A 27,797-nucleotide genomic window follows, 5' to 3' on the forward strand; every position below is an offset into this window, starting at 1 on the left:
TACGATTTTTTAATTATGTTACGTACAATTATAACATTAAGATGAACGTCACCAAAAGTGGGGTATGAAGGTCGTGAATACAAGTAAGCGAGCAAGTCAAATTTGTATTATCATAATTCTTTCAATGCAGAAAAGGGAAAAATGTGTATAATTTTATTAATGATGTTTATATTTGTATTTTTGTAAATATTAGATTTATGATATCTCGAATCGTATATTTATTTGGATGATATACGTACATATATTTGATCTTATTTTTTAATATTTTATTTTGTCTTACTTGATGCTATGTATTAAAATTGATCAGAATACGTATTTAAATATATTGATTAATATATTAATATTTTTATTATAATTTTTGTATTTATTCGTACATCATGCATGCGTTTATTGCTAGTAAAATAAGTAAAAATACGGTATTTTGCATAAAATACAGAGCAATATACGTATTTCGACTGTTTTTCGAGCATTGAGAAAAATAAGGAAAAAAGTCTTGTCTAAAATCTTCTTAGCAGGAAAGAAAAGCGTGATACGGCGTCGTAATTACGTACAAGATTGTTTAAATTATGATGAAAATCTAACACAAATTCCTCTCTCCCTGTTCCCACAAATCCCACTCTTTTTTCGGATTTTCCTCTCGATTCGAACTCCATTCAAGAAAAGCATCAAAACCCAGCAAAATTTTTACTCTCTAGGTTAAAATTATTCGCTGAAAATCCCTAAATTTACCTTCTCCACCCAAATTTAACCATTTCCTTTCACCCCCATCAGCATATTCACAAAACCCAGTTCTCTTCAATTCCCCACTGTGTCCCTCTCTTCTCCCTTTTTCCGCTTCCATAATTCTCTCTGCGCAGAGGGACTTGGAAAACTTAAAAACAAAGTCCAAAACCCATTTGTATATTTTCATGTTTAGTGTACCAATTGTTGTTAGAGTATTACGAGTATCTGATTATGCCCTTTTCACCTTTTTTGCAGCTTCTTATTGTTCAGTATTGTTGTTATCATTCTTGTTGCTCTGAAAAACCCGGCTTTCTTGTTGCCCTTTTGTTTCGATACGAGTATTCTCGGTTTTACTTCAATGCAAGCCCTTGATCTCCCATGTAACCCTTGCGTAGACGCTCCTGCCCCCGATCCCTCCGCCATGCCTGAGCACAACTCGCCGATCGAGTCCCCTAAACACCACTCCTCCAAAGACCCCGGGAATGAAAGAACCCATGTCGAAAGTAACACCAAGAATGAGAATAGTGTAAAGAATAGCAGTGTTAGTAAAAACAATGATAGTAATAGTGTAGTGGTTAGGAGGGAGAGGCCGTCGAGGGCGTGCACACAGCGAGCTGCAGCGAGGATGCAGGCGGCTGCTGAGGCAGAGGCTGCAATGGCGGAGGTGGAGAGGAAGAAGAAGAAGACTAGAAAGAGGGAAAGATTGGCAGCGAGGCTGTTAAGGGAGGAGTCTGAGGAGGAGGAGTTGGAAGAGGAGGAAGTGAAGGAGGAGGAGAATGGGTCTCCTTCATCACGCTTGCAATGCAGTAAGATAGTAACGCCGTTGGTTGGAGAGTTGGAACCGTCGCAGTTGCCGCGCTGGGATATACGGTCCATGTGGCAGTTGGCTTCTATTCTCAATTTCTTGAATGTATGTATGAGCTTTGGAAAAAGGATAAAGAAATGAACAAGCTTTGAGCTTTATGTGCAGCTTGGCGGTTCTGGAGCTAATCTATGTTTTCTGTGTTGTGAGGTGTAGGTGTTTAGGCCCTTACTGAATATTAAAGTGGAGTTTTCTGCGGAGGAGTTTGAAACAGCTTTGATTACTCCGAATAGTACTTTGGGGGATGTACATATGCCTCTGTTAAAGGTTGGTGCTATTTGCTTCCTTCTTAATAAAAGTTTATACGCCTGCATAGGCAAATTTGTGAATTGAGGCATATTGATTGCCCTTTATTTCAGCTTATAATACCCGTTGTTGGTATGGCTGGTTTCTAAAATTTTGGATGCCTTTACATAAAGCTTGTTGTGCTGCATTGGCATTTTGCATGGTTGTATGCTTTAATTGATATTCTGTAGCAGTGAGATGTCTTAAATGCAAGCTATCATTTTGGGCTTTTCATTGAGTTCAAAAAACTTTTGGATGAGAATTTAGTGTAGCTTTTTTTTGTTACTTGTTCAGACAATGGAAACTTTGTTGGATGACATATATGGATAAAGTATTGATTTTATTCTGCAATCTGCATGAGCATATATAAACACACACATGCACATATATGCTGGTTTTTTTTAAAAGAGTACATCTTGGCGGGATGTGTTTTCATGGCCATATATGTTAATAAATGTTGTGCTGATTCTCATAGTTTCTGCGGTTTGCTATTTGCCTTTTGCATTTGTTTGTCTCATGTGGTTCCTGCAATGCATACCATTACATTATATGCTATGCTTTGTCTTATATTAAGTTTGCGAAGGTAGTTCCCGAGTGTAGTTTAGGACAGGATGGCAAGTAGCAATATACTTTTTTTGTATATGCCTCATGTGATGGAGATCCCTTTAGTCTCTGCCAATCATTATGTCCTCACTGGTTCTCTTGGTAATTATCTTTTTATACCTCTGGGGAAGACTTATGCCTGTTTCTCAGCATCCTGATGAGATGAGAAGGTCCTATAATACTTGGATTTTGGGAAATGTTTACGCAAAACAATTCTCTGGCATGTACTATTTAGAAGCATGCATAATGTGGCGAGAATGGTCTAGCATGATTTGAGCGAGCTTGTTCAGCAACAGTAATTGGAAAGTGAGGTGGGTGGGTTTTTGGTATCTGTTAAGATGTTATACTATGTAAATGTTTGTCAGGGAAGTAGCTTTGTGGTCCCTTTTTTCATGTCTGCTGAGATGCATGATATGGATTTCGTTCTGACTGGACGTTATTGGAGATTGTGCTGTTAATGAAGGTGTTGAGGTATTAGAAATAGTAAGTCCACGCTCCTGTGCTTTGTTTGTAATAAGTAGACAATAAAACCTCGCCAATTTTATATCTATGAAGGAGTTAATTAGATTTTCTCTAGAAGATATGTTGTATCTTTAAAAATCCTGGAGTTTTGAGGGTGTGAATAAAAATATATTGACTTAAGGAGCATGGGAATTTTCTCGAGTGAACAACTTTTGGTCTTGAGGAATAATTTTGTTTTCCTGTTGCATGAAATGGATGTCTAGGGTATCACCTGGGTCATATTTGGTCTTCAATAGATTGTGCATTCAAATTATGATGAGATGCCACTTTAGACGAACTATTTTAAATGACCAAAATGTTACTTGTTTTTACTATTATGCTGGACAGCGTTTCCATCATAGTATATATATTTCAACTTTAAAGATCCATCTCTGGACTTCTTCTTTTGCAAGTATTTTCTTCTTAAATGTCTGGCAAAAGTTTATTGCGGAAGCCATTATCCATAATACTGAATGGTTTGATGTATTGTCCTTTTTTTAAGTTGTAGTACTTGGTACTACCAAGCTCTTGGTGCATAGCATTTTTCATGATGATTTGATTGTCAAATTTGTGGGTAGGTGTGAAACTACTTGCACAGAGATGTAGTCTTCGCCTATTGCTGGTTTTTGAATTACTATGTTAAATGGTCATTAGGTAAAGAAAGTAGGTTATGGTTTTGAGTTGTCTGAAAACTTTTGAACTAGGAGAGAAATTTTTGGTATAACTGAAAGCTTAGTGAAACTTTTCTGTTGACAGGATGAGTGATGACTAGAGATAAGTAGGCTTTTAGCACATAATCTTGACTTGAGGGTGGGAGACTACTTTACCTTTCTTGTGAGCAAGAATTGTGCTAAAATATTATTTTTCCTTCTTTCCAAAAGAAGTAGGCCAATGACATAGAATTAATTATAGTTTACTGGCAATCCTATGGTTTCTTCGCTGTTCCTACTTTTTGGTAACAGTCTGAAATATCATGAAGCCTTGTCATATCCGGTGGTTGGCTTTGGAATTATTGGCCGACCAATTTCTGGTACTTGCTTTCAGTGATTTGCCTTTTGTGTTTTAATTGTCTATTTAAGTTTTGACCATGCTAGCAATTCATTAATTATTTTTAGCGTCTACTCAGTAACATTTTATGGTTCATGAAGATGGTAGTGATGGGTTCATTCTTGCATGAGAAGTTTCATCAATGTAGCATGGTCTGGTGGTTCATTATAACTATCTGCATGCTATTCTTTATATGTGGTCATGTCTGTAATTGTACGTTTATTATCCTCTGTCAGAAATTGCTGAAGTATTATTTTGTTACACGCCACTTGTTGACGCCATAGGAGGTCTTCTAATGTAGTCTTTTAGCTTTTTCTGTAGGCAATTCCTCCTGTCACTAGAATGGCTCTCAGCCACAGTACTTGGGTGACAGTTTTGTGCAGAAAATTGAGAGATTGGTGGCACTGGGTAATCGATCACTCAACCTTGAACAGCTTTTTGATGAATGCCTTCTGTACAGCCAATATTTGCTACAGCACTGTTGGATTTACTTGGTTTTGGTGCTTAATTGCAGGTTGCTGAAGGAGATATACCCATAGTTGCATCACATGGGTGAGTGCAAATGTATCTTGAGGAAATTCAAATATTTGTGCTTATACTCGTGTATGGGAGACACAGGTTGTGCATGCTAATGAGTTTGGGTTTTTCTACAGGGCTGAGGTTGAAGCATACAATACACTGGATCCTGGGGTTAGAGTGGTGATTCTGAAGGCATTATGTGATATCCGTGTTGAGGTACCAATTTCCTGAGTATATTCTCCTCTAATTCTTGTAATCTTCAAATTCTTGACCGATCTTTCATTTTGTTCTGATAATGAAAATAATTGAAAACATTCCCTTGTTGAGTTATTATAGTGTTAAGCCTGACAGTTATTTTAGAAACTGTACGCTGCAGTAGTCCTGGATTGTTTGTGCAGTAGATAATCATGGTTTTCAGTATTCTCTTAATATTTGGTTGATGAAAGTGCATTCTCAGATTATTTTATTCTTTGAGATGAAGTTTCATTCTTGTCATCAATATGGGTCGCTATTTTCTCTGTATTGGTGGTCATAATGCAGTTCTGTCAGTTCTGGATGCAAGGTGTTCCTACCAGTCTATTACATGTTAACCTGATGGAATCTGTTCTGCTTTGCTCTATTTTGAACTGGATAAATGCACTATTGTTTGACTAATGGATGAGGATGTTTGTAGGGAGGTATTAGGATTTCAAAATGAAAAATTTGGTAAACAAGAACTTGTATTTGCAAGCTGATCAATAGGTTTGTCCTCAAAGTTACTAAGTTCGGCTAATTTCGTGAGAGATCCCTAATTATTATTTCAAAACTGTAGACCTCCAAGGAACATAGTTTCTGCCCATGAAATTCATAACATTGCTTTTCCATGGAGCACTTCATAAAAAACATAAAGGAATTTTTAAGGCAAATTGCTGCTTACTTGTTCCTAATTTGCGCAATCTAGTTGCGGACCATGATGCAGCGCTTGAGAGTATACATTTTTCTGGTATACATCTGTTATAAGTGAAGTTTTTCCATTTTGTTGCTCTACTTCTTCACTAGGCAACCCATCCTTTTCTTAATGTGTTACTGATTTTGTAGTTTTTTAGTTCTTCATTTTGTTCACTCCACTGCTAATAACACCAATATCGGCTATCTCTTGTGTCGTCTCATTCTGCAGCAAGAAGATATAAGGAGCTATATAGAGGACTCAATAAAACATGGTGTTCACCTTTCTGCATTTCGCAAAGAACGTATAGGTGGTGATTCTCATGGGGTCTCATATTGGTAATATGTATATCCTTTTGAATGAGTACATCAGTTTATTGTTTGTATTGGCAGGCTTATTTTGGTCCTCAATCACTAATAGTGAGCATAAATTTGATTTGCTTTTCAGAGAATCTTTATCCTGTTGCATATGTATCAACTTGTATATTCTGCTCTGTGAACTTCATAGAAAATTGTTTGTTATTATTATGTCATGTAGGTATGAAGATGATCCCATCATTGGCCATCGTCTGTACCGAGAGATTAGGAAAGTTGAGGTGAAAAAAGGAAAAGGGAAGAATATTCCACCAATTCCTCATTCGTCTTACCAGTGGGAAGCAGTTGCAACTAATTTTGATGAATTCTTGGATGTTTCTGTAAGTAGTTGTTTTCAGTACTTCGTATCAGCTAATATTTCATTGAATAATGCTAAATGCTTCTCTTGTTCCTTTTCCTATAGAAAAAGCAATACGATATAACTAGTAAAAACAGCCAAAATTTGAACACAGGAAAATATGCAGAAGGAAGACCAAAGTCTTTGTCAACTATCCAGGAGTTGTAGATTGTATATAGAATATACTTATGGGTCCATATCCGAAATATTAAAAGGCCAGAAGGTTTTCTCCTGAACAAAGACTACTTGATATTAAGAAACTTTTTAATTGCACCCCACATCTCAATAAACCCTAAAAAATCATTTACTAACTGAGAAATGTGACGTTTAGCTGACACAGTCACTTGCATATGTTCCTCAAAGGTCCCTGGTTAAAATGGACCTTCAGACTAAATCACTAAACATATTATTAACATAAAATCAATAATTACAGAGTCTGACTGAATCTATGAGTTGATGCATCTAAGACAAATCCTGGAAATAGGAAGAACTGCACTTCAGTGAACAAGTATAATATTTGATGCCGGTACCCTGTTTACTTCTGGTGGATGATAACTGAATGTTGGAATATACTCCAGCTGCTTGTTGGTCTATTCCATCTTGATGAATGTTCGGATGTGGGTATGCTTGTATATACATCTTAAGAATCTCTCCTATATCAACGCAAAAACTTTACATGTTTGAATGTCCAAGGGGTTGCCTTTGTTGAGGACATAAAGCTCATTTTTGCAACATGGTCTGATTTACACTTTAAAGGACCTTTTGGTTATAAGTTGAACTTTTGGTACACTTGTCTTTTCATTTTTGTGCCTTCTTCCATATGATTTATAAACTCTTATTGCAGGAGAAGCTGTTTTCAAGTAAAAATAGAACAGAGGTTTCCGTTGGGAAGAAACTGAAAAACGACATGCTTCCTGAAATTGAGAAGGTCCACAAGGTGGTCTACTGTTTCTTGATTGAAAGACTATATACCCTGGCATTTTCTTTATTTCAGATCTTAACCTCTGCTCAGTTTGTGTATCGATCTTAACCTCTGTTCAGTTTGTGAATCCTTCTTTTCTCTGACCAACAGTTACAACCACTTCTTAAGATATGAATGGGCTATATTTCTTCTCTTTGGTGTTATTGGCACTAAGTCGTGCTTTCTGCAGAGGAAGGAGAAACTGCTAAAGAAACAGCATAGACAAGCACTCATGCTTGATAGCATGATGAATATCGATGGTCTTGGTGCTGGACGCTCTCTTCGCGATAGGAAGCCCGTCACTTATACTTTTGGTATGTACAGTGTAGTTCTTCTCATTACATATCGTTTTTTATTGATTGTTTTTTAATTAATTCTGAGTCATTTGGGCTTCGAAGTACTTTAAATGTGAACCCTTAGTGTACTAACTGTGTGCTTCAACATGATGCCAATTATGTAATTCTGATAATAGTTTTTTCGTTTTTTCCTTCTTTTTTTTGTTTGGGTGCAGATGATTATGATCGATCAATTAATGAGGCTTTAAAGGTCACCAAGTAAGAATTTCAGCCACCCAGAAGTTTTGCTACTTCTCATAGATTGCATTTGCACATTTATTCGATTCAGAAGTTCTCACTCTTTTGCCATATACTTTCCCTGTATCTATTTGCTCTCAAACAGGAAAAGACAGCCATCCCCAGAACCTTTTGAAAGAAGAGATCCTCTTGTGAAACAGGAAGTTTCTACAAACGGTAGATGGGGTGGCCCTTCACAATACTCTCGACACGACTCTTTTAGTGCTCCGTCTCCAAAATCACCCGACAATGATGAATTGAATGATGATCAGAAAACTGAGACATTGGACCGCAGGTACTCCATTCTCCTCTCGTGAATACAGTTTGTTTAAATTTTCTTTCCTTCATAAATTTGTGAAATAACTCCACTTTCCTTATGGCCTTAGCAACCGCCGGAGGCAGAGGCCTCAGAGATATTCGGTGAAAGAGTATGTCGAGGCTGTCTCAGATAATGAGGCAGATTTTGACAGTGATGATGATATAGTTGGTGAAGTTGTATATGATGATGAATACCTAAGGAGAAGGAAACAGAGGAGAAAAACATCAAGTAGTTCAGAAGGCGATGAGGAGTACCACTGGGATGAAGAAAATACTGAAGAGGAGGAAGAGGAAGAAGATGATGATTCCTTAAGTACGAGTGTCGAGAGTGACAAGCCCCATAGATTAAAAAGATTGCCAGGTCGCACTAGGAGGGAAACTAAACTGAGGTCGGTTGACGACCTCCAGTCGGGTCTTAGGCGCAGTAAAAGGGCAACCAGAAATCGCATCAACTATAGGCAATACGAGATGTCTGAATCAGAAACCGAATTGATGAAGCCAGAGAAGTCAAATGCATTACATGAGTACTCTGACGAGAGTGATAATGCAGAGTTATCGACGGGTAGCCAAGATTCTGAGGAGAAAATAAATAAGCAGGAGATCCATGCCAATGAACCTCCTGAGGAGTGTCCGGAGATGGTTGACAAAAAGCAAACCAACCCTCCAGAACAATCAAATAACAGAGAAGAAGCAGCTGATGGTGTTAGAGAAAGACATTTTCTTGATCTAAACGAGCTTGCTCCTGGTTCTGGATTCGATGATGGTCCCACCTCGATGAGAGACGAAGATACGGATGACTTGTAAAGTTTCTCTTCCACCAACAGCGCAGGTATTTTCCCCTTGGTTAGCTGACTTGTACCATATTATGTGGTAACACTCCATGAAGGAAGTGGCTGTGAGGGCATTCTTCCTTGCAAAGTTTTAAGTAAGATCCTAATATTTTCCTGCATTAAGCAGCATGATTTTGAGAAAGTTATGTAGATGTAGTCGATTTTTTAGTATGCCTACTTTAGGGAGAAACAAGGGAAAAAAAAACATGAAATGAGATATGGATGGGAAATTTGTTAGAGTATTTGCTCTTCTGATCTAAAAGCCATTGTACAATAACCTTTTAACTGATAATTTGTAGTGTAAGTTCTCTGTTAGATTCTATGGACTTTTCGTCCTAACCATGCGTGTTTCCCAGCTTAACATCCAATGACCCGGGAAACATCTATGTAAGGTAATGATGGATGACTTCTGGACAGCTCCTTAGTTTCTTGCAACTCTGTTTGATTTACTAGTCATGAGTTATGAATAGCTTGCTTCCCTCTACCTCCAGGTAAAAAGCTCAATATGTTTCTCCGTTCGACCTTCCTCTGAGACCCCAGCCTTAACTATATTACTTAGTCGTATTATGAGGATGCATTATGACAGTGTCTGTCTCATAATGCATGATCTAGTAGATATTAATCTTAATGGACCTAGGGTGTTGGTCGAACTGCAGCGATCAAGTTGGACAATCTTTCAATTAGATTTAAGAAAAGAACATTTCTTGCAGTCATGATTATTTAGATGAGGTAGTTACAATATACTATGGATAAGCTATTTTCTCAAATAATGTCAAAAGTAGTGAAGACTTGTCGTTGCTTATTCAGCAACATAGTTATGATCCAAATGTTTCTTCAGCTAAAGGAATGTGCTGGAGTTGCCTGTAATGAAAACGACCATGTGGTCCGGGCACAGGGCAATGCTCTTGACCCACCTTCCACCCCCCCCACAATTAATTTCACATCTTAAGGGCTAGCAATTCTCACATTAGAAGACAAGATTTTAAAGTTAATCGGCTAAAATGTCATATTCCTAGTAATAAACCAATGTTCCATCTTGTATGTCACATTCCCACATCCTTTCTTGTAATCTTGCTGCACCACAATTTTTGTTGTCTTCTCCAATACTGCTCAAAACCAATTCTTGGCCTTGAGCCAAGAACCGTCACGACTCATGTTACCCATATCTTAAAGAAATCACAAAGTAGCAACTCGGATGAGTAAAGAGAACCATTTCATAAAAGTTTAGTCTAGGATCATTCATCTCATTAAACGGAAGAAAATCTATACAATCTCAGATTTCTTCTGCTAAAGATTCTATGGTAAGTTATAGAATACGCAATGGAGCTGTTCACAACACATATTTACCCTATACTTCAGTCTCTTCCATCCACAGATGAACCAGAAAGTTAAGAGGTCAACGACCGCTGAACAGCTCCAACCAGTCTATTGGATTTACAGTATCATCATGCTATAACTGCAAAATTTGTTCATCCCATTTTCATACAGGTGCTATGTTGTTGCTAATGCATAAGACCAGAAATGTCATCTCATGTTGCAACACGAAGGTTTTCCTTGCTGTCTTAGTTTGTTCCAGAGACAAATCATCTGCCTTGGGGACTGGTAGTGAGCTGTTATGTAGTCTTCTATGCACCCGAATTGGCAGAACTTCAAGCTATGAACGTACTCCACTGGTCTTGAGCTATTGAACTTCTCCACCCACATTCCCACACTAACATCTTCCATTTTAAACAACTGCAAATCGAGGACACTGTTAAGGACCTTTTGCTAAAAATGACACTCTACCAAGGCATAGACTAAGAGCATTGCGTCTGAGAAAACTGATGTATTTTAGCCTCACCCTTAATTTGTGTTTCTCAAAGTCTGAAAGAATAGAGTTTGCAATATCAGATGATATGATGTAGCCTGGCCCATTTGCATAGGGTGGATAATCTTCCTCTGGCCATTCCTGAACAGACATAAAAGAAAAAGAACAATCTAAGACTCTTTACCATGTACATTATACACATTTTTCATTTACTTAATGAGTTGAAGAACATATAGATCATGTGAAAGACAATTTAACCCAATTCAAAAAGGAATTCTCCACATTAATCTTGGATGACTCAACTTTCAAAGTCATGGCATAGTGCACAGAAGAGGGTTTGTAATGATGTATAAACCTGTTTTGAGACAGTGGTATTTCTTTGGAGTAAAATGAGCACCAGTATAATCATATGGGCTATAAACCCCATCGTGGTTTGCAAACTACACAAGCTGCACCCATATTGTGTCTAGTTAACTACATGTCCGCTGTAACACTATGGCCAACATAGTTTACTGTGAGACCCCATTCACAGCATAATTATCCATATTGGCAATTGACATTTTTTTAGTGCTTTTCTACTGAAAACAGAGTAAATACCACCACTACGAGGATATAATGGAGCTGTGCGAAAATTGCACAAAAAGGAGAAGAAAGAGGGTTGGCATGTGAACAATGATGAATCACAGGGTATAAAAGATAAGGCACAGGTAATGCCAAACAAATCAAAGATCAATTATTCAAAGAGAAAAAGTAAAGGCTTTAAGAGTACTACCTCATAAGTAACTGCCCATTTACCACTGCGCAGGGGCTTATGATAGTAATTTATATTTCCAATGTATAAGCTCCTGCTATCTGGAACTTTCTTAGCTTCAGTAATAATTGCATCAACCCTAACAAATGTATCATCATCACCCTTCATAATATACTTTGCAGATACAGTCCGCACCTGCAATCACATAACCTATCAGTTAATCAGGGCAGGGGAAAACAGAGAAAAATCCAAACTCAAACTCTTCTAAGCAATCCGTTACTCACCCCATATTCACAGATGGCAACAGTTTTCAGCACAACAAGGTCATAGTTGTCCATGTATGGTACTATAACAATGTCTCCAAAAAACTCAGCTTCTCTTTTTACTTCTATGTTTACTTCCTTTCTTGCATGCTGTCCAAAGATGGCTTCAAGATTAGTTTCAACAGCCCAAAAGTAAAGATTTGTAAGGAAGATCTTTATAATTTTACAATGAACCAATAATTTTTACCCACCAGCGCAACAAAAAATCGCACAACTACTTTTGATGATTTGATTAGCTTATGTTGCATCCAAGACTTCCTCACAGCCATCCGTTCGGCAAAGTGGTTGCCAGCTGAAAGAATTCCAATAAACATTTCAACTGGTCCTTCTGGAATAGGAGGAGCTTTCCATGTATCAGACAAATCAAGATGTCTCTGAGGAGCAAAACTGGGGTGCGATGTGGGCAAGGAAGCAGCAAAAATGGAATGGACATCAATATCTCCATTCAACGACAATCCCGTGGCATCCTCAAGAGTAAATCCCTAAAGATAACAGAACCTTAAGCACTTTCTGAGAAATTATGAGACTAAAAACAGAAGTAAGTTACTCACTGTACGATAAGGAAATGAAGTGATATGCCTCCCATCAACATTGACATGGTAACCTTCCAAGCCAGCACTAAGAGTGAGCACAAATAATTTGCCTTCTACAAATGGGAATGGCCAATCAATAGCCACCTTCTTCGTTCGTCCTATTAACCGTTTTAACCACCATGTTGCCTTTGATTCCTCTGACCCATTATCATCATCCCGTATCCACTTCTCGCATTTCACCAAGTCATCAACTGAAGAAAGTTCAAAAAATAGCTCATGACTTGCAGTGCCACAATAGTATTGCAGATGTAAAATAGTAGAAGGATCACAGCACTTGTTCATGATTTGTAATCCCAAATTCTAGTTACGCATCCAAAATCCAGACTATCATGATTGGAAAAACTGTGTCCTCCATCCTTTGAAAGTTTAAAAAGATGAAACATAATCACATTGAAATTAAGTTGTTAAATTACTGTAGTGCCTAAAATTCCATCACCTAGCAAATTCAATGAATGAAGTAACCAGCTTTCCCAGCCTTCCCCTAAAGATTGCAATTTAAGTAGCATGAAACCATCAAACCCCCACCCCCGGCCCAGATGCACCCCAACTTTATCCAAGTACCAAATCAAACGAGCATGATAACTATATACCCATCTCTAGATCAAGCATTTCTAGTTCTGGGTTTTGAGCCAAATCACTTCATCAAAACTAAGCAAAAAAACAGAGTCCACAATGCAAATTCCTTCCACTCACCAGTCTCCTCATCGGCTCGAGACTTCCAACCTTCACACCGTTGCGAGGTCCCCCACTGCATCCTGTAACAAGTGTTGTGCTCAATCACAGGTTTCCCACTCCAATCCCCTTTCAGCCGTGGATTAAAATGCAGGATCCTAGGCGGGTCCTCCCCTTCCACCGTTTTGAGCCCCTGCAGCTCCATCATAAACTGTGAAACCATCACATACTGCCCCTCCTTCAACAGAGAAATCTTGGGGTCGGTCTCTGCGTGGGCCGGCCGCGGTATTCCCACAACCGTTATATGTGACCCCAATGTCAGCCCACAAGGTAACACCATCACTCTCCCCTTCTTTGAAAACTCATCCCCAGTTACCGACATTGAATGCGGACAGAACTCAGAGTTACTGCTGCTACTACCATTAACACCATTTAATCCTCGATCACTTCTATTTTTCCCGATCAATTCGAGCTCCCGCAAGACTTTCCCCCCAAGGTCGAGAGCGTCTTTTGCAGCCTTCAAAATCCCACTTTCGAGGCTCAAATTCACAATGCCGGCAGTGAAATTCAAGCTCGAAAACAGCTTCCTCTCGGGTCTCGATTTATACGGGACATCAAGAGGGCGAACTGGGGCGTCTTTCTCCTCCAAATTTTCCTCGCTGTCCAGCGCGAAAGCCTTCGGATTCAACAACCCATTACCACTGCTAAACAATCCCTCTTGCGAAACCGAGCCCAACCCATTTTTGAACACGAAAGGGACCTCGAAACTCATGAAAAGTATGTAGAAAAGCCCCATCACAATCAGCACCCGCGTTGATCTTTGTCGGCTCACCGAAAACAACAGGTCCAAGTTCGCCCTTTTCATCTTTCCACGAATTGACAACTACCCAGCCAAAAACACACAAAAATATCACTCTCCAACCTCAATAACAGTTGCTGCTCATTTAGAAAAACAAAAACGGTAGAAGACGGTGCTTCTCAAGGCCAAAAACAATCGTGGGTTTTCTTGAATGTCTTAGGAAACGGCAAGAAAAACCCAACTAAATAAGTAAAGAAGAAAGAGAAAGCGCTAGGTCAGCACCACATAGCTGCAACCGCGTCTCAACAGATATGGAGAAAGAGAGATGAAGGTGTTAGATATATAGGTGTGTACGTATCTGCTGAGAGAGAGAGAGAAAGAGGAGAGAGAAAGAAGTGATGGTGGTGGTGGTGTTGGAGGCCTCCTTTTCTCGGTGGGTCACTTTAGTTATTTTTAAATTTTAACAGACACTTTTTTGGTTTAGTATTGAAGAAAATTCCTTTTTTTTATTATATTTTTCTATAAATTTAAAATATATTATAAATAAAAATAAAATATATAAATTAATATATTATATTATTAAAAAAAATAATAATTTATCAATTAATGTAAATTTTGAAAAGTTCAATAAGTTAGTTATTTTGTCATGAAGGGATTTTTTACTTCAAAATAATTGGTGCGACAGTGTTATTAAATGTTGTTTGCGAGTGTGGAGGGATTTTTCTTTTCATATTAGTATACATTAATGTAAATTTTAAAAAGTTGAATAAGTTAGTTATTTTATCATAAAGGACATTTTTTACTTTACAAATAATTGGTGGGCCGGTGTAATTATTAGTTGTTTATGAGTGCGGAGGGACTTTTCTTTTTATATTAATAGATTATTAAGGAATATTTTTTGAAATATAAAAATATTAATCTAATTTATAATAATTATTATGTTATCTACCAAAAAATACTTTCAAGCATTGGTGCAACATGCGAGGCAAGATCCACGTTCGGATGTAAGCAATGTACATCTTTTTATGCACGATGTACAACTCTACTATTTTCGCAATAATAATGTAATTTCCTACGTGGATATAATATATAGGGAAAATTACGCTATTCTTTCCTGAGATTTGATGTAATTATATATAGATATTCTATGATTTACAAAATTACATTTAGCATCCCTGAAGTTTGCTTTTATATAACAAATAAGTCCAAAAATTTATTGAATTTGCTCATTTAACAAAAAAATAAATAGAATAAGAAATTATATGTTGTACCCCTGACTTATAGCATGTCCGACAATTTTTTTCGACCAAACTTACCCTTATAACAATGAAGACATACCTCATCACAAGCATTAACGCGTGAATACATATAACGGTAATTTGGTTATAAAAAGATTTATATGACCTGAAATAAATCAATAATAAATTAATTGAGATAAATATAGATTTTTTTTATTAAAATAAACAAATTTGATGAATTTTGATTAATGAAGAGACTTGTTTGTTAGATGGAAGCAAACCACAAGGGTGGTAGATGTAATTTTTTAAATCACATGAGATTTATGTGTAATTATACCAAATCTCGGAGTGTAATTATTCCTAATATATATTTCACTACTGGTGTAATTTAATTTTCAATATTTAATATATTTGCACCCTATATATATAAAAAAATTAATAGGATAATATGAAAAAATTAAGGAAAAAACATTATTGAAATTAGTAGAATGTATTAATTGGAGAGTAAATTAAAAATAAGTATGGGTAGAACAATATTTAATCAAGAGTTTTAAGTCAATAAGTTTTTATTGATGGGAAGTGATTTTTTCAGTTACTACCCCCAAAATGGGTTTTTTTTAGTAATACCACATATTATGATTTTGACCTAGAACTCCAATTGATCTAGGACAGATTATGTTTACATTTCTTGAATTTAGATTTAATTATTTAAATATTAACTGACGTGTCATATCGTTTATGTGTATATATAATAGATAATATTTTATACTTTAAAATATATTATAAATAAGAGTAGGATATATAAATTAACACATTGTATTAAAAAAGAAGAAGATAATACTACGTTGACACTCCTACAATTAGGCTCAAGTATAAAAACACTTTTGTCTTTTTGTAAAATGACAGCAACGCCCCATAAGAGGTAGACTTGTCAATGGATAGGGTATTACCTATTCATACCCAAAAAATAATCTTCATACCCATGCACATATCCTACTCAATGGGTAAAAGACCCTACCCTACCCTAAACTCATGAAATTAAATAAATGGGCATGGATAGGGTCTAATTCCGTAAAATACCCATGGATATGGGTAATGATTTAATAATACCCTAAAAAATACCCATGGGTTTTGATGCAGCGTGATGCCCAAAGATATTCATTTATCCATTAATTTACATTTGAATTGGTAAACTTTTAGTAAATGAATCAACTAAATTTATTTAATATTTCAAAAAATAAATAGTATATAATCATTTCATTATATATTTTATTTATATTAATTACTTATTGAAATTTCGACCGAATATGGTAGAGCTTTTCATATTGATTCCATAATCACTCAAAATTATTTTTATGATCAAATTAACCAAATTTAACTTGATATTTAAGAAATAAAAAAATACGGACGAAATGTAATATAGTTAAATTTGAGTAATATACGGAATAAATAAAATTTATTTGAATCAAATTATTAAAAATTCATTAAATCAAAGTTGAATGCAAATGCAAATTCAAATGATAATTAAGAGATTTGAATGAAAGTTAGATATATTATACTTAATTTTATTTATTTTTACCAACTCTTACATCTTTGATTGGGATATTACCCATTTATTAGAAGAAAGGACAAAAATGTCCTTCTTTAGGGTAAAAATATAAAAAATAACATAGACCCGCTCTGACAACCCGACATCCAGACCTGGCTGACGTGTTCGTCACCACACCATGCGAACTTTGACATGAGCTACCTTAGGATGATACCACGTGGCCCACTTGATGAAGTACATTTGGACCTATAAATACCCTCATTCTAGAGCATTTATGGTATGATACCACCTACCTCTTATTACTTTCTACCTCAATTATTGCTTAAGACCACCTATATTCCATCTCGAACTTAAATTGACTTGTGGGTTGGAGGATCTTAGTCAGGAAATCACCCGACTATCCTAACATTCGTGTGTCTTCTCAGGGACCATTTCGATATCTAAGAGGAGTATTGAGAGCTTGGAACCTACCTTTGAGAGGTGCCATATTTCGACCCGGATCAATTTTCATTCTTATTTTGAACTTATTTGGACTAAAATGAGAAAATGAGATAAACATTCATAAGAAAGTGCAATGTCTTTTTACTTTTGATATTTCGAGAGAAAATCGGATGATTTTATAACCAACTCAATTGAAGGCAAAAATGTTTGTAAAATTGAAAATCTATCTACCAACGAAAACAAAGAAAATGAAACCAGTCGTTACCTAGGAAACTGCACACGACAAAAACGACGAGCTTGAGAAACAAGGGTCGGTGCGTCCGTTTCCCCACCCTCAAAGAGACATCTTTTACTATTAGAGAAATCTGAGCACGATAGGTTCCTATGGACTTGACGTATCCATTCCTCCCCCGCCAGACCGTGCGTAGCACACTACCTTAAGGAATACCGGAGAACACCCATACTAACGTTGCAAATGTACAATCTACCAGGATGTGTTCCATAGATAGAACAAATTCCATCCACTTCCACCCGCCAACGGCTGAGGTTATGCTGGGTGGGAAGGGCAGCATGTCAGCACTTCCACGCGAAGAGAATAACCTTAGGGGCATCTTTCGTCCTCCATAGAAGCCCCAGACGTCCCAAATGGCACCCTCTTCCCACTGACTCGAAGTTCCCATAGTTGCCGAGTGACTGGCAAGCCAGTATGCACTACGAACTGAAAATTTCCCCTTCTTGTTGTAGTGCAAAAGTAGACGATCTGCCTCCCCTGCATGTGTAGGAGTGTTGAGGATCCACTCAGCATCTAACGGGTTAAACTCAGATCTCACCATCTCCTCATCCCATCTTCCGTCATCATCCAACAAAACATCCACCATCACGTCAGTATCAAGTGAGAGGAGAGGCAGCACAAGTCGGAACATCGTGGGCCGCAGTATCCATGGAGAATTAGCTATTTGAATGGACGATCCATCTACTATCCCCCAGCGACAACCTACTCGCAATACAGGTTTGGCTGACAGAATTGACCTCCATGCATACAAGATAGAACCTTTCCCCACTGTGTCTACGAGAGTCGTCCCGGAGCAATATCGAGCCTTAAACAGTCTACGCACAAGACTATCTGTTGCTATCGAAACTCTCAGCCAAGGGTTACGGATGAGATGAATGCAACTCTTCTACGAACGTTCTCCTCGAAAGAGGTCGAGTGTGCCCTTAATCCATCCTCTAAAGTTGTCTGGTCCTGATGGTATGTCTCCTCTATTCTGTCAAATATTTTTAGCGCATCGTTAGTAACGATACTACTGCTTGTGTTCGTCGTTTTTTTAATGAGGGGGTCTTTGATACTAACCTTAATCATACTCATATCGTATTGTTGCCTAAGTGTGCCAATCCCGAGAGGGTTTCGGATTTTCGGTCCATTAGCTTGTGTAATATCGTGTATAAAATAGCCTCTAAAGCTATAGCTAATCGTTTGAAGCCGTTCCTTGGCAATATCATTTTGGAGTCTCAGTCTGCGTTTGTCCCTGGTAGGTAGATCATAGACAATGTGTTGATAGCTCATGAACTTGACTATTATCTTGCCCATAAATATTGGAGGTCTAGTGGACACATACCACTCAAGTCTCCAGCAGGCTGAGAGAATGGGGAATATCCGAGGAGTAGCTACATGCCGGGGCGGTCCATGAATCTCCCACATTCTTTTCGCTGATGACACCCTCATATTTTGTCAGGCTACCAAGGAAGCTGGAGAATGCATTAACGCCAGCCTTGATGTCCTTGACGAGGCCTCCGGGCTTAGGATGAATATGAGCAAACCAGCGGTTGTCTTTAGCAAGAACGCTCCTCCACACTTGAGGACGGAGGTGGCCGAGTCCTAGGGGTGCCGATGGTGGACAAGCATGACAAGTACCTTGGACTTCCCTCGGTGGTCGGTCAATCAAAACGGGTTGTGTTCTAGAGCATCAAGGACCAAATTTAGCGAAAGATGCAGAGCTGGTCAGGAAAGAAATTATCCCAGGCAGGTCCCAGGTTATCCCGACATACTCTATGAGCTGCTTCAAACTTCCAGAGAGTTTCCTCAAAGAAGTGGAGGGTTTGTTGGCGGCATTCTTTTGGAAGCAAGAAGCGGGGAGGACAATTCACTGACTCGCTTGGTCTAAAGTATGCCAAGTAAAAGAAGGTGGCTTGGGGATGCGAAGCTTCGAGGAGTTGATTGTTGCTTTGCTGTCAAAACAGCACGGAGAGTTTGAAAAATGGAAAAACCGAAATTTCTATTTTAAAGTTGACTTATTTTTTGTATTTATAGCCACCTAATCCATTAATGTCGGTTCCGATTATGCTCATCAGATTGCATCAAAAGTGGAAATGTAGATGTTTCAAAATTTTAGGGGTAAATGTTATATTTGGCTTTTTTAAATTTTTGTTTAAAATCATTTTAGTTAGTTAAGTTTATTTTTTGATTTTTAACATTTGTAAATTTTAATTTTTATCTCAGTTTGGTCCCTCTAACCATTTTTCGACATCAATAAATTTATTTTACTACTTTAGTCCCTGAAGTTTGTAAATCATTAAATTAATCTTTTCTTAAATGAAAAAAAACTAACTTCTTTATATTTTTTTAGGGTAAATTACAACAACCTCCCTGAGATTTGACATAATTATCAATACCTGTTTGTCCTTTGAAAAATTACGAATACCCTCCTGAGATTTGACATAATTACCAATACCTGTTTGTCATTTGAAAAATTACGAATATCATCATAATGTTTGATGAAATTATGTAATCATTGAATATAGATATGGAATTGTCTACTTTGTCTTACTGTTTTTTTTTTAAATATATTAAACATTTGTAAAAAATTGGATGGAATGGATGAAAAAGTTTTAGAAATTATAAAAAAATTATCCACTTAATCCATAATAAATAAATAAAAATATAATTTTTAATCCACAAGGGCATTTTGATCAGTTCATTATAAAAAATGGATGAAAATCTAACGACTTGGGCTAATTATTAAATTGATGTTAAAATCAGGAGGGTATTGATAATATTTCAAACAATGAGGGGGTATTCGTAACTATGCTAAACTTCAAGGGAGGTTGTTGTAATTTAGCCCCTTTTTTTTATATTGGTATGTTGTAATTATCTTATATGAATAATGAAAACTTTGAACTCTTATAAATATAATAATAATATATTGCTTAACCTAAAATAAACAGTCTCTCTCTCTCTCTCTCTTTTTTTTCAATAGTTAAAACAAACCAAAATTATGAATAATTCTATAAAATTTATATAATCTCAAAATATAATAAAGAAAACCTAAGTCAGTAACTTTTTATTTCAAAAGTTAAAGATAAGGCCAAAAAAATTAAACCTTGATAGTATTTTAAATATTTGGATTTTTGAACAAAAAATTGGTATGTTATTCTTTTTAACTAGATCTTTTGTTGGATTTCATATATAAAATTCATTTTAAGACTTAAAATGAATTATATATATATGTATTTGAAATTCAGCAAATAATTTAATTAAAAGTATAATCCATCAATTTTTTTCTTTGAACATTTTTAAGATTTAATTTTAGTAAAAATATTATTTTTCCTTTTAAAAAAATAATTTGATAATTTTACAAATTTAAGAGATTAAAGTGATAAAATTAAATTTAAATTGACTATTTTACCCTTGCAAAGGTCAAACTCCAGCCACATTTTCGTCAAAAAATGGTCAGAGGCACCAAATTCAGATAAAATTTAAAATTTAGCAATACTCAAGTTAAAAAATAAACTTAAAGAACTAAAGTGATTCTAAATAATATATATCTTATAAATATTTTTAAAAGGAAATTAACATTACTACGAAGAATTGTTAGGTTATTTCATAAATTTATACATCTTATAAATATTTTTAAAGTCTATAAAATATTAAATTTTATTTAAAAATTAAAAATAAAAACACAAACAAACATTAAAGAGCTTATAAAATATTAGTACTGACAAATTTATTATTAATCCGAAAGAATTTGTAAAGATCTTAAAAATAAGTTGGTAATTCCTATAAACTTATAACGTCTTATTTTTAGACCTTATAAAATCTTATTCTAAAAAGTTTACCAAACACTTTATAACATCTTAATTCTAAGCTTTGCGACCCAATGGTTTGAGCTCAAGATTTCTTGGCCAAACTGAAGAGTTATGCAACATTTTGTTTATACGAATATAAGAAAGAAACGTGCCCTACACTCACAAATGACGGTTAATGATCTAACTGTACTGATTTTTCAATATGACAGTATTTTTTATGAAAGTAACTGCATGCCATTTTAATACCACTACACTAATTCTTTTGTTGGATCGATAATCCCTTAAATTGATTTAATTAAATTTAATATTTTTAAAATGTAATTTTTTGGTTTATATATGTCATTCGTATATATAATCTGCACTAATATATATATATATATATATATATAAATCCTTTATACTCACAAATGTCGTTAGTGACACTGACAAACCATATTTTTAAATATGACAATTATATCCCTAATTTTATAATTTTAAAAGAAAAAAGAGTGAATCCGCGTCAATATTGCAGGTGTTAGAATGACGTAAAGTCATTTTTGAATGTAGAGAACCTTTCATCTTTGTATTAACAGAAACATATATAAATTGTAGTTTAAAAATAATAATACATATCATAGATTGATATCTCGATTTATGTAACACCAAAGTGTGATAAAAGATCCGATACCGTGCCGTTACACTTCACACACAAGCATGTTCATCCTCTTTAATGTAATTGAAGGAATGATGATCACAGATAATTTATGTGATTATGAAATCATTAACACACACAGCCAGCCAGAGATGTGTCTGCTTCACGTTATGATTAGTAGTACCCTGTCGTGGCATCAAAAAGTTGTACATTTCAAGTGCCAACAACAAGGAATTTGATTTGTCATTGTCCAATCCAACCTACCATATGTGGGGGCTACCATGTAGGTCACCACACACTAGTCTTTTCACCATAGCCGTTGCCTAATTTTGAAATGAAACCAAGAATTTGAATAAGTCTAGTTTTATTTTTAAATAAATTTTGTACTCATCATTATATATGTAATAATACTAGATTTTTTTTTTCTTTTGATAGATAATTCGGCATTTTTTTAAAATGGAATTGGTAGAATTGTATCAAATATTTAAAAATATTAAGTAATTATTATAGAAATAGACGAATAACTATTATTAGACTTAAATGCATAAAACTCTTCTGTATTTTGAAAACTCCGTTAAAAATCACATTTTATTTTAAAAATAGGCAAAAACTCCGTCTTTGTTTTCTTAAATGTAGTTCAATCGCTGTTCTCCGTTAAATATAACTAACGACGTTAATTTTTTTTATAAAATGACCGTTATATACTTATTTAATATATATTATTTTTTATTTTAATAACCATTAGATCTATGTTGATATATCAGAATCGTCAGATTTAATCAATTAGTTTTAACCATTGGATCTTAATTTATAAAAAAAATATCAAGGGTTCATATTTTATTAATTTTAAGATATATACTGTAAAATAAGTTATTATTTAAATAAGGGCAAAGCCCCCTTTGAATTATTCACCATGTAACAATTACCTCCCGAAACTAACAAATGTAACACTTACCCCCTATAATTAAACTTTTAGATAATATTGTCTTTATATTATATATATAAATTTAATTCAAAGAATTTCTTTTTTTAGTAATTTTGCATTTTAAGTTTAATTAAAATTTTTTTAATTGGAAAAAATATATTTTATTTATAATAACATAAAGTATAATTAGTGAGTTACATAGTTTGAATGTTTTTTTTGAAATCGAAAATTAACTAATAAATGAGTACAGTAAATACACAAAAAAAATTATGAAAAGATTTTATTAATTTGGTGATAAAATCAAGTTATTAACTATTTATGATCTTTTAGATAAAAATGAATAATTAAATATTAGTTTTTTTTTAACATATTTTCTTTAAAAAATAATTATTTTTAAGAAGCATATATGAGTTATTGGTGATATTATATTTATTGTGTATCTACTATATATATCTATTAATTTATATACCACTTTTAATCTAAATTCTTCACTTATTAATTAAAAAATAATTTGATGATGACTTAATATGCAAATACTAAAATATATTGAAAATAATAAAATTATTCAAGGCATGAAGGGTATTTTTGTCCCATCAAGGGAATAAGTATTACATTTATTAATTTTCAGGAGTAAATGTTATATGACGGATAGTTTAAAAAGACAAAGTGTATTTTACTCTTTAAATAAATAAATAAATGAAACAAAATTAACCACCCCCACCCCCACCCCCATCGCCCCACAGATTTGCAATAGCCGTCGCCTAGATTAGAGGTGATGCGACCCTGCCATTGTCTCCTGTCGCCCCGAACATCGCAGTTTTGGGCGTGGTTGCCTTTTGGGCGACGGTGGACGGCGCGTCGTTCATTTTTTTTATAATTTTTTTAATTCATTGAAATATTTTTAAATATAATAAAAGAATTTAAATTTAAATTTTAATAATTATAAAAATAATAATATAATTTTTATAATTATTAATATTTATATTAGTTAAGATATTTTATATTTGAAAAATGAGTTTACTATATTAATTTTTATAATTTAATTTAATATTTCAATTTAAAATTTATAAAACTTCAAAAAATTTATATAATTTTTTTTATATTTTTAAGTAAATATATTTAAAAATATTTATTTTTTAGATAGATGAAAATGCAAAAAAATAAAAAATTACTTAAAACAAGTAAAAAATGTACATGTGAAATATATAAACATCATAACGGTATTTTAGTTAAAAACAACCAAATATAAGGTAAAAAGCAACTAAAAAGCATCCCCAAACAAGGAGCGCGTTTAATGCACTTTTCGTTAATTATTAACGGAAGATGTACTTTTTTGTTGAGTTTTACAAAATACGGGTGGGGTTTTAGTGTATTTAAAAAACACAAGAGATTTTTAGCTATTTCAACAAAATATAGGGGGGTAAAATGCGTTTTAACTCTATTATTAAAGTAAAACAACATCCACATATTAATGGAAATTGAGCTCATAACCTTATAGCCACAGGTTCCTCAGTGGGCGACCTAATAATTTGAGCTCAAGATTTCTTACAATGGATCCTGTTTCGAACTCGGGTATGTGCATAAGCGCATTAGGTGCGTGTATTAGAACAAAAACTTTATACCCACAGAGTGTCATTTGGGAAAAATCCAGCTGTACGTTCGGGTTCAAAATTTTCTACGGGAGGTCTTGAATCCAAATTTAGATGGGTGTGTAAGTGTGTCAGGCAAGCCCAATAAAAATATAATTTGTAATTATAGAACGTATTTAACATCGACAAATATCACATTAAGGACCATTGGCATGAAAGGGCTACACCCCTACAAACGTCACGAGTATGATTGTTAGTTCTTACCAATTACGCTTCTCTTTTAAAACCAAGAAACTATGTGTAGATCAAACGTTTACGATTAAGCAAAAAAGGGAAAAGTATTATTTTAGTTCGCTAAATATATCTAATTTTAACTTTAGTCCAATAATTATGTTCATTTTTATTTAGGTCTAGTAACTTACGAAATTGCTCACTTTTAGTCCTCTGGCAGATTTTCGGACAATTTTACCCCTATACAACTTTTGAAAGGCAGTTTTACTCCATATGCAGTCATAGGTGTAAATTGTCCGAAAATCTGCCAAAGGACTAAAAGTAAACAATTTCGTAAGTTACTGGATCTAAAAAAAATGGACAAAATTATCGAACTAAAATTAAAATTAGGCATACTTAACGGACTAAAATAATACTTTTCCCAGCAAAAAAATACGGCATTTAGCAGCGGGATAACTCTATTGCATTGCGGAAAGCATTGTATAAGGGCGACGATCGCCATGATCAATTGCATTTTTGTTTTTAAAAACGAAGAATGCTGTTGCCAATAAAAGCGTGTTTCCAAACACTTAAATAAGCATTTATCAACTTATTTATGAAAATAAGTCGAAAAATTTTATTTTACAATTTATGCTATTTGAACTGTTTAAAATAAATTAATTTAATCCAAAAGTTATAAACAACTCTCTACCAACCTCTGCAGCTTATTCCCATCAAAAGCATAAGCTATTAGAAACTCCCATTAAGATGACAATCAACAAGTTTTGCCTCCATTATTGTTAGGCATAAAACAATTATCTTTCGACCAATTACATTTTTATCAATGTCAGATAATGTCAATGACGGTAAACAAGAAGTCGTGAGTTCGGGTTCAAATTCATATTAATTATTGATCATTAAAAATCATGATCTAATATAATCGATTCATCCAAAAAAAAGAAAAATTTAATGTTTGAGACTCATAAAAATACTGTATTATAATTATTATTTTATTGTACACAACTCCTTAATCGGCGCAATAACAACAAATAGAATGAATAAATTATAGTGAATTGATTCAAGAATGTTATGAACAGATGATCCTTCAATCATTAAGCCATAGAAAATTGAATATTGTAAGGGAAGAGGGCCTACCAAATAATTATTGAAATATATGATCCTAATTGGAATAAGATTCGTATAATATATAGTATAAAAAAAATAGCATCTTTTAGGAATATTAAAAGAACAAATAGAAAGAATACAAAAGGATTACTATACAATAAAAATTTTGAAATATCGCATCCCGAGTTGTCATTTGGCGTGACCATATGTAATTTGACCTGTCTAATTGCTGGTTTTGTCGGATCTTCATACCATATATATATATATTGTAAAAGTATGTTCACATGAAATGAACTGCATTTTTATATACGATTATAATAGTTTTTGCGAAAGGATATTCAATAAATGTACTTGAAATTTTTAATTAAAATTTATAATATATTTATTTTATCAATTTTTAATTCATGTGGGATCAGTATGCTGTGAATATTAGAGATTGAAAGTTTGTCGAGAATTATCATGAATATTTATTTTTTATCGATAAAAATAAAACTATGTTTTATTTATATAAATAATCGAATAAAAATCATCTTTATTTACGTAATGAAACATTTATAAAACATCATTTTATCATAATAATCTAAATCCGTGCATAGCACGAACCACATGCTAATATAATAATATCTACACCTTTTCTATGCATATGACTCAATCTATTTAGGTGGACTAGTTTTATAGGTGGAAAAATAGTAGAGAAGACCACTATGTTTGGTTTTATTTTAACTTGTTTTGTGGAGATGGAGAAAAAATAAAAAATAAATAAATATAAATTAGAGATAGTGTGTATGTTTTGATTTATTTTTGGAAATAATATAAAATTAGTATGGTATGTTTTGTTGGTTAGTGGGAGACAAAAAGTACTGTTCATTGTCAAATCATGTCTCTTTTATATATGTATGAATATGTATATAATTTATTTAGTTGTGAGTGGATTCATATAAATAGTATTTTCTAATTATATATGTACAGAAATGAAAAATATAATTTATATAAATATACTTTTATAAATAAAAAATGCACTCTAGTAATGGATTAACAATATTTTTGTTAGACATTCTATTCGAGGTGATAAATTTAGATACATTATTCAAATAATGTAATATATGAATTAACAGCGTAGAATTGATATATTATTTTGTGTTTTCTAAATTTTCTAATTATTCCAATGATGTAGAAAAATATTACTTACAAAATATTAAGTGGTTAAAATGAAATATATTTGTATTTAAAATTAAATACAAATCTTACAAAAAAAATATTATACATTTAACATGTAAAAAGGTTATCTCATAGCAGCTATTTTTTGTTAGGCTTTAGAAAACACAAAATTAACTGAAACAATTGAAAACAAGTCTAAAAACTACAAAACAAATTGACCCAAACATACAAATATTCTGGCCCATATCAAAGATGGGCCAAAAATGAAAACAAGCATAATACTTGATTTTTCTATTTTCAACTGCTAAATAAGTATGAATGTAAGACGAATTCAGTATCTCATATGAGAAGTTTCGTCTCTCACATGAGAGGTTTTGTTCCTTGTCTAAGGACGGTGGATTCACTATATCATGGTTTTGCGATATCCAATCGCGGACTCACTTACTGATACAGGAGGATTGATATATGTTACTTAGCGATTGTTTTTGTTCAGTGTGATTGTGTTTTATTTTCTTGTTGTAGTGTCTTCGGTTGTTTTTTCTTTTTAGCTTTCATTTTGTCTTTTGTGTTTTTCAGTCCATCCTTGTCCTTTTAGTTTCCCTTCTTCGTTCTTCTTGGTTGTCAATTCATCCTTGGTATTTTAGTTTCCTATCTTTCTTGGGTGGTTGGCTGTTGTGTGCGGGTGAAGGGGAGCTAGTGTGGTTCACTTTTGGGGATAGAGTGAATGGAACTGGCGAGACTGTCTTTCTATTTTTCATGATCCGATGGAGCAAAATATGTAGCGTTTGGGAAAAGCTCTTGTGTTGATGGAGGATGAGGAAATGGGATTGGATATTCCTTCGGAGGTATGGTTGGGTAATGGAGTGAATGGAGTTTTTCTATCAGTGGACAGGCTTCTCATGCCTAGGGTATTTAGGTAATACGTCTTGTCTACTATCTTATCAACGGTGCTTCGGCCAGTGCGGGGAATGGAGGTTCAACTTTTATATGACAATCGATCCTTACTTAGATTTGATCACATTGTGGATCGTGATAGGGCCTTAGGG

The 27,797-nt window shown here is 34.3% G+C and overlaps 2 protein-coding genes across 2 annotated transcripts; one reads left to right on the forward strand and one right to left on the reverse strand.

Moving 5' to 3' along the window:
* Positions 586-9,196, forward strand: LOC105157130 (DDT domain-containing protein DDR4). Its single transcript, XM_011073437.2, has 12 exons — positions 586-1,633; positions 1,742-1,852; positions 4,343-4,429; positions 4,536-4,573; positions 4,675-4,756; positions 5,697-5,803; positions 6,003-6,159; positions 7,021-7,113; positions 7,328-7,451; positions 7,649-7,691; positions 7,816-8,004; positions 8,096-9,196. The coding sequence occupies exons 1-12, from the start codon at positions 1,082-1,084 to the stop codon at positions 8,829-8,831; spliced, it is 2,319 nt and encodes a 772-aa protein (XP_011071739.1). The 5' UTR covers positions 586-1,081; the 3' UTR covers positions 8,832-9,196.
* LOC105157131 (hydroxyproline O-galactosyltransferase GALT6) lies at positions 10,054-14,213 on the reverse strand. The gene is made up of 7 exons (XM_011073438.2): positions 13,025-14,213; positions 12,290-12,522; positions 11,930-12,220; positions 11,700-11,828; positions 11,437-11,610; positions 10,698-10,805; positions 10,054-10,591 (listed from the first exon to the last, which is right to left on the reverse strand). Exons 1-7 carry the CDS (start codon positions 13,866-13,868, stop codon positions 10,382-10,384), a joined length of 1,989 nt encoding a protein of 662 aa, XP_011071740.1. The 5' UTR covers positions 13,869-14,213; the 3' UTR covers positions 10,054-10,381.

Source organism: Sesamum indicum, linkage group LG3 (genome assembly GCF_000512975.1).
Source record: "Sesamum indicum cultivar Zhongzhi No. 13 linkage group LG3, S_indicum_v1.0, whole genome shotgun sequence".
NCBI lineage: Eukaryota > Viridiplantae > Streptophyta > Magnoliopsida > Lamiales > Pedaliaceae > Sesamum > Sesamum indicum.

Bases quoted from the DNA above. Each gene is read 5' to 3' on its own strand.
- LOC105157131 (XM_011073438.2), bottom strand. From the start codon at position 13,868: ATGAAAAGGGCGAACTTGGACCTGTTGTTTTCGGTGAGCCGACAAAGA. The intron at 12,523-13,024 runs GTGAGTGGAAGG...AACTTTCTTCAG, and splicing joins TCGAGCCGATGAGGAGACTG to TTGATGACTTGGTGAAATGC. The intron at 10,592-10,697 runs GTGAGGCTAAAA...CTCGATTTGCAG, and splicing joins TTGAGAAACACAAATTAAGG to TTGTTTAAAATGGAAGATGT.
- LOC105157130 (XM_011073437.2), top strand. From the start codon at position 1,082: ATGCAAGCCCTTGATCTCCCATGTAACCCTTGCGTAGACGCTCCTGCC. The intron at 4,430-4,535 runs GTAATCGATCAC...GCTTAATTGCAG, and splicing joins TGAGAGATTGGTGGCACTGG to GTTGCTGAAGGAGATATACC. The intron at 4,574-4,674 runs GTGAGTGCAAAT...GTTTTTCTACAG, and splicing joins CCCATAGTTGCATCACATGG to GGCTGAGGTTGAAGCATACA.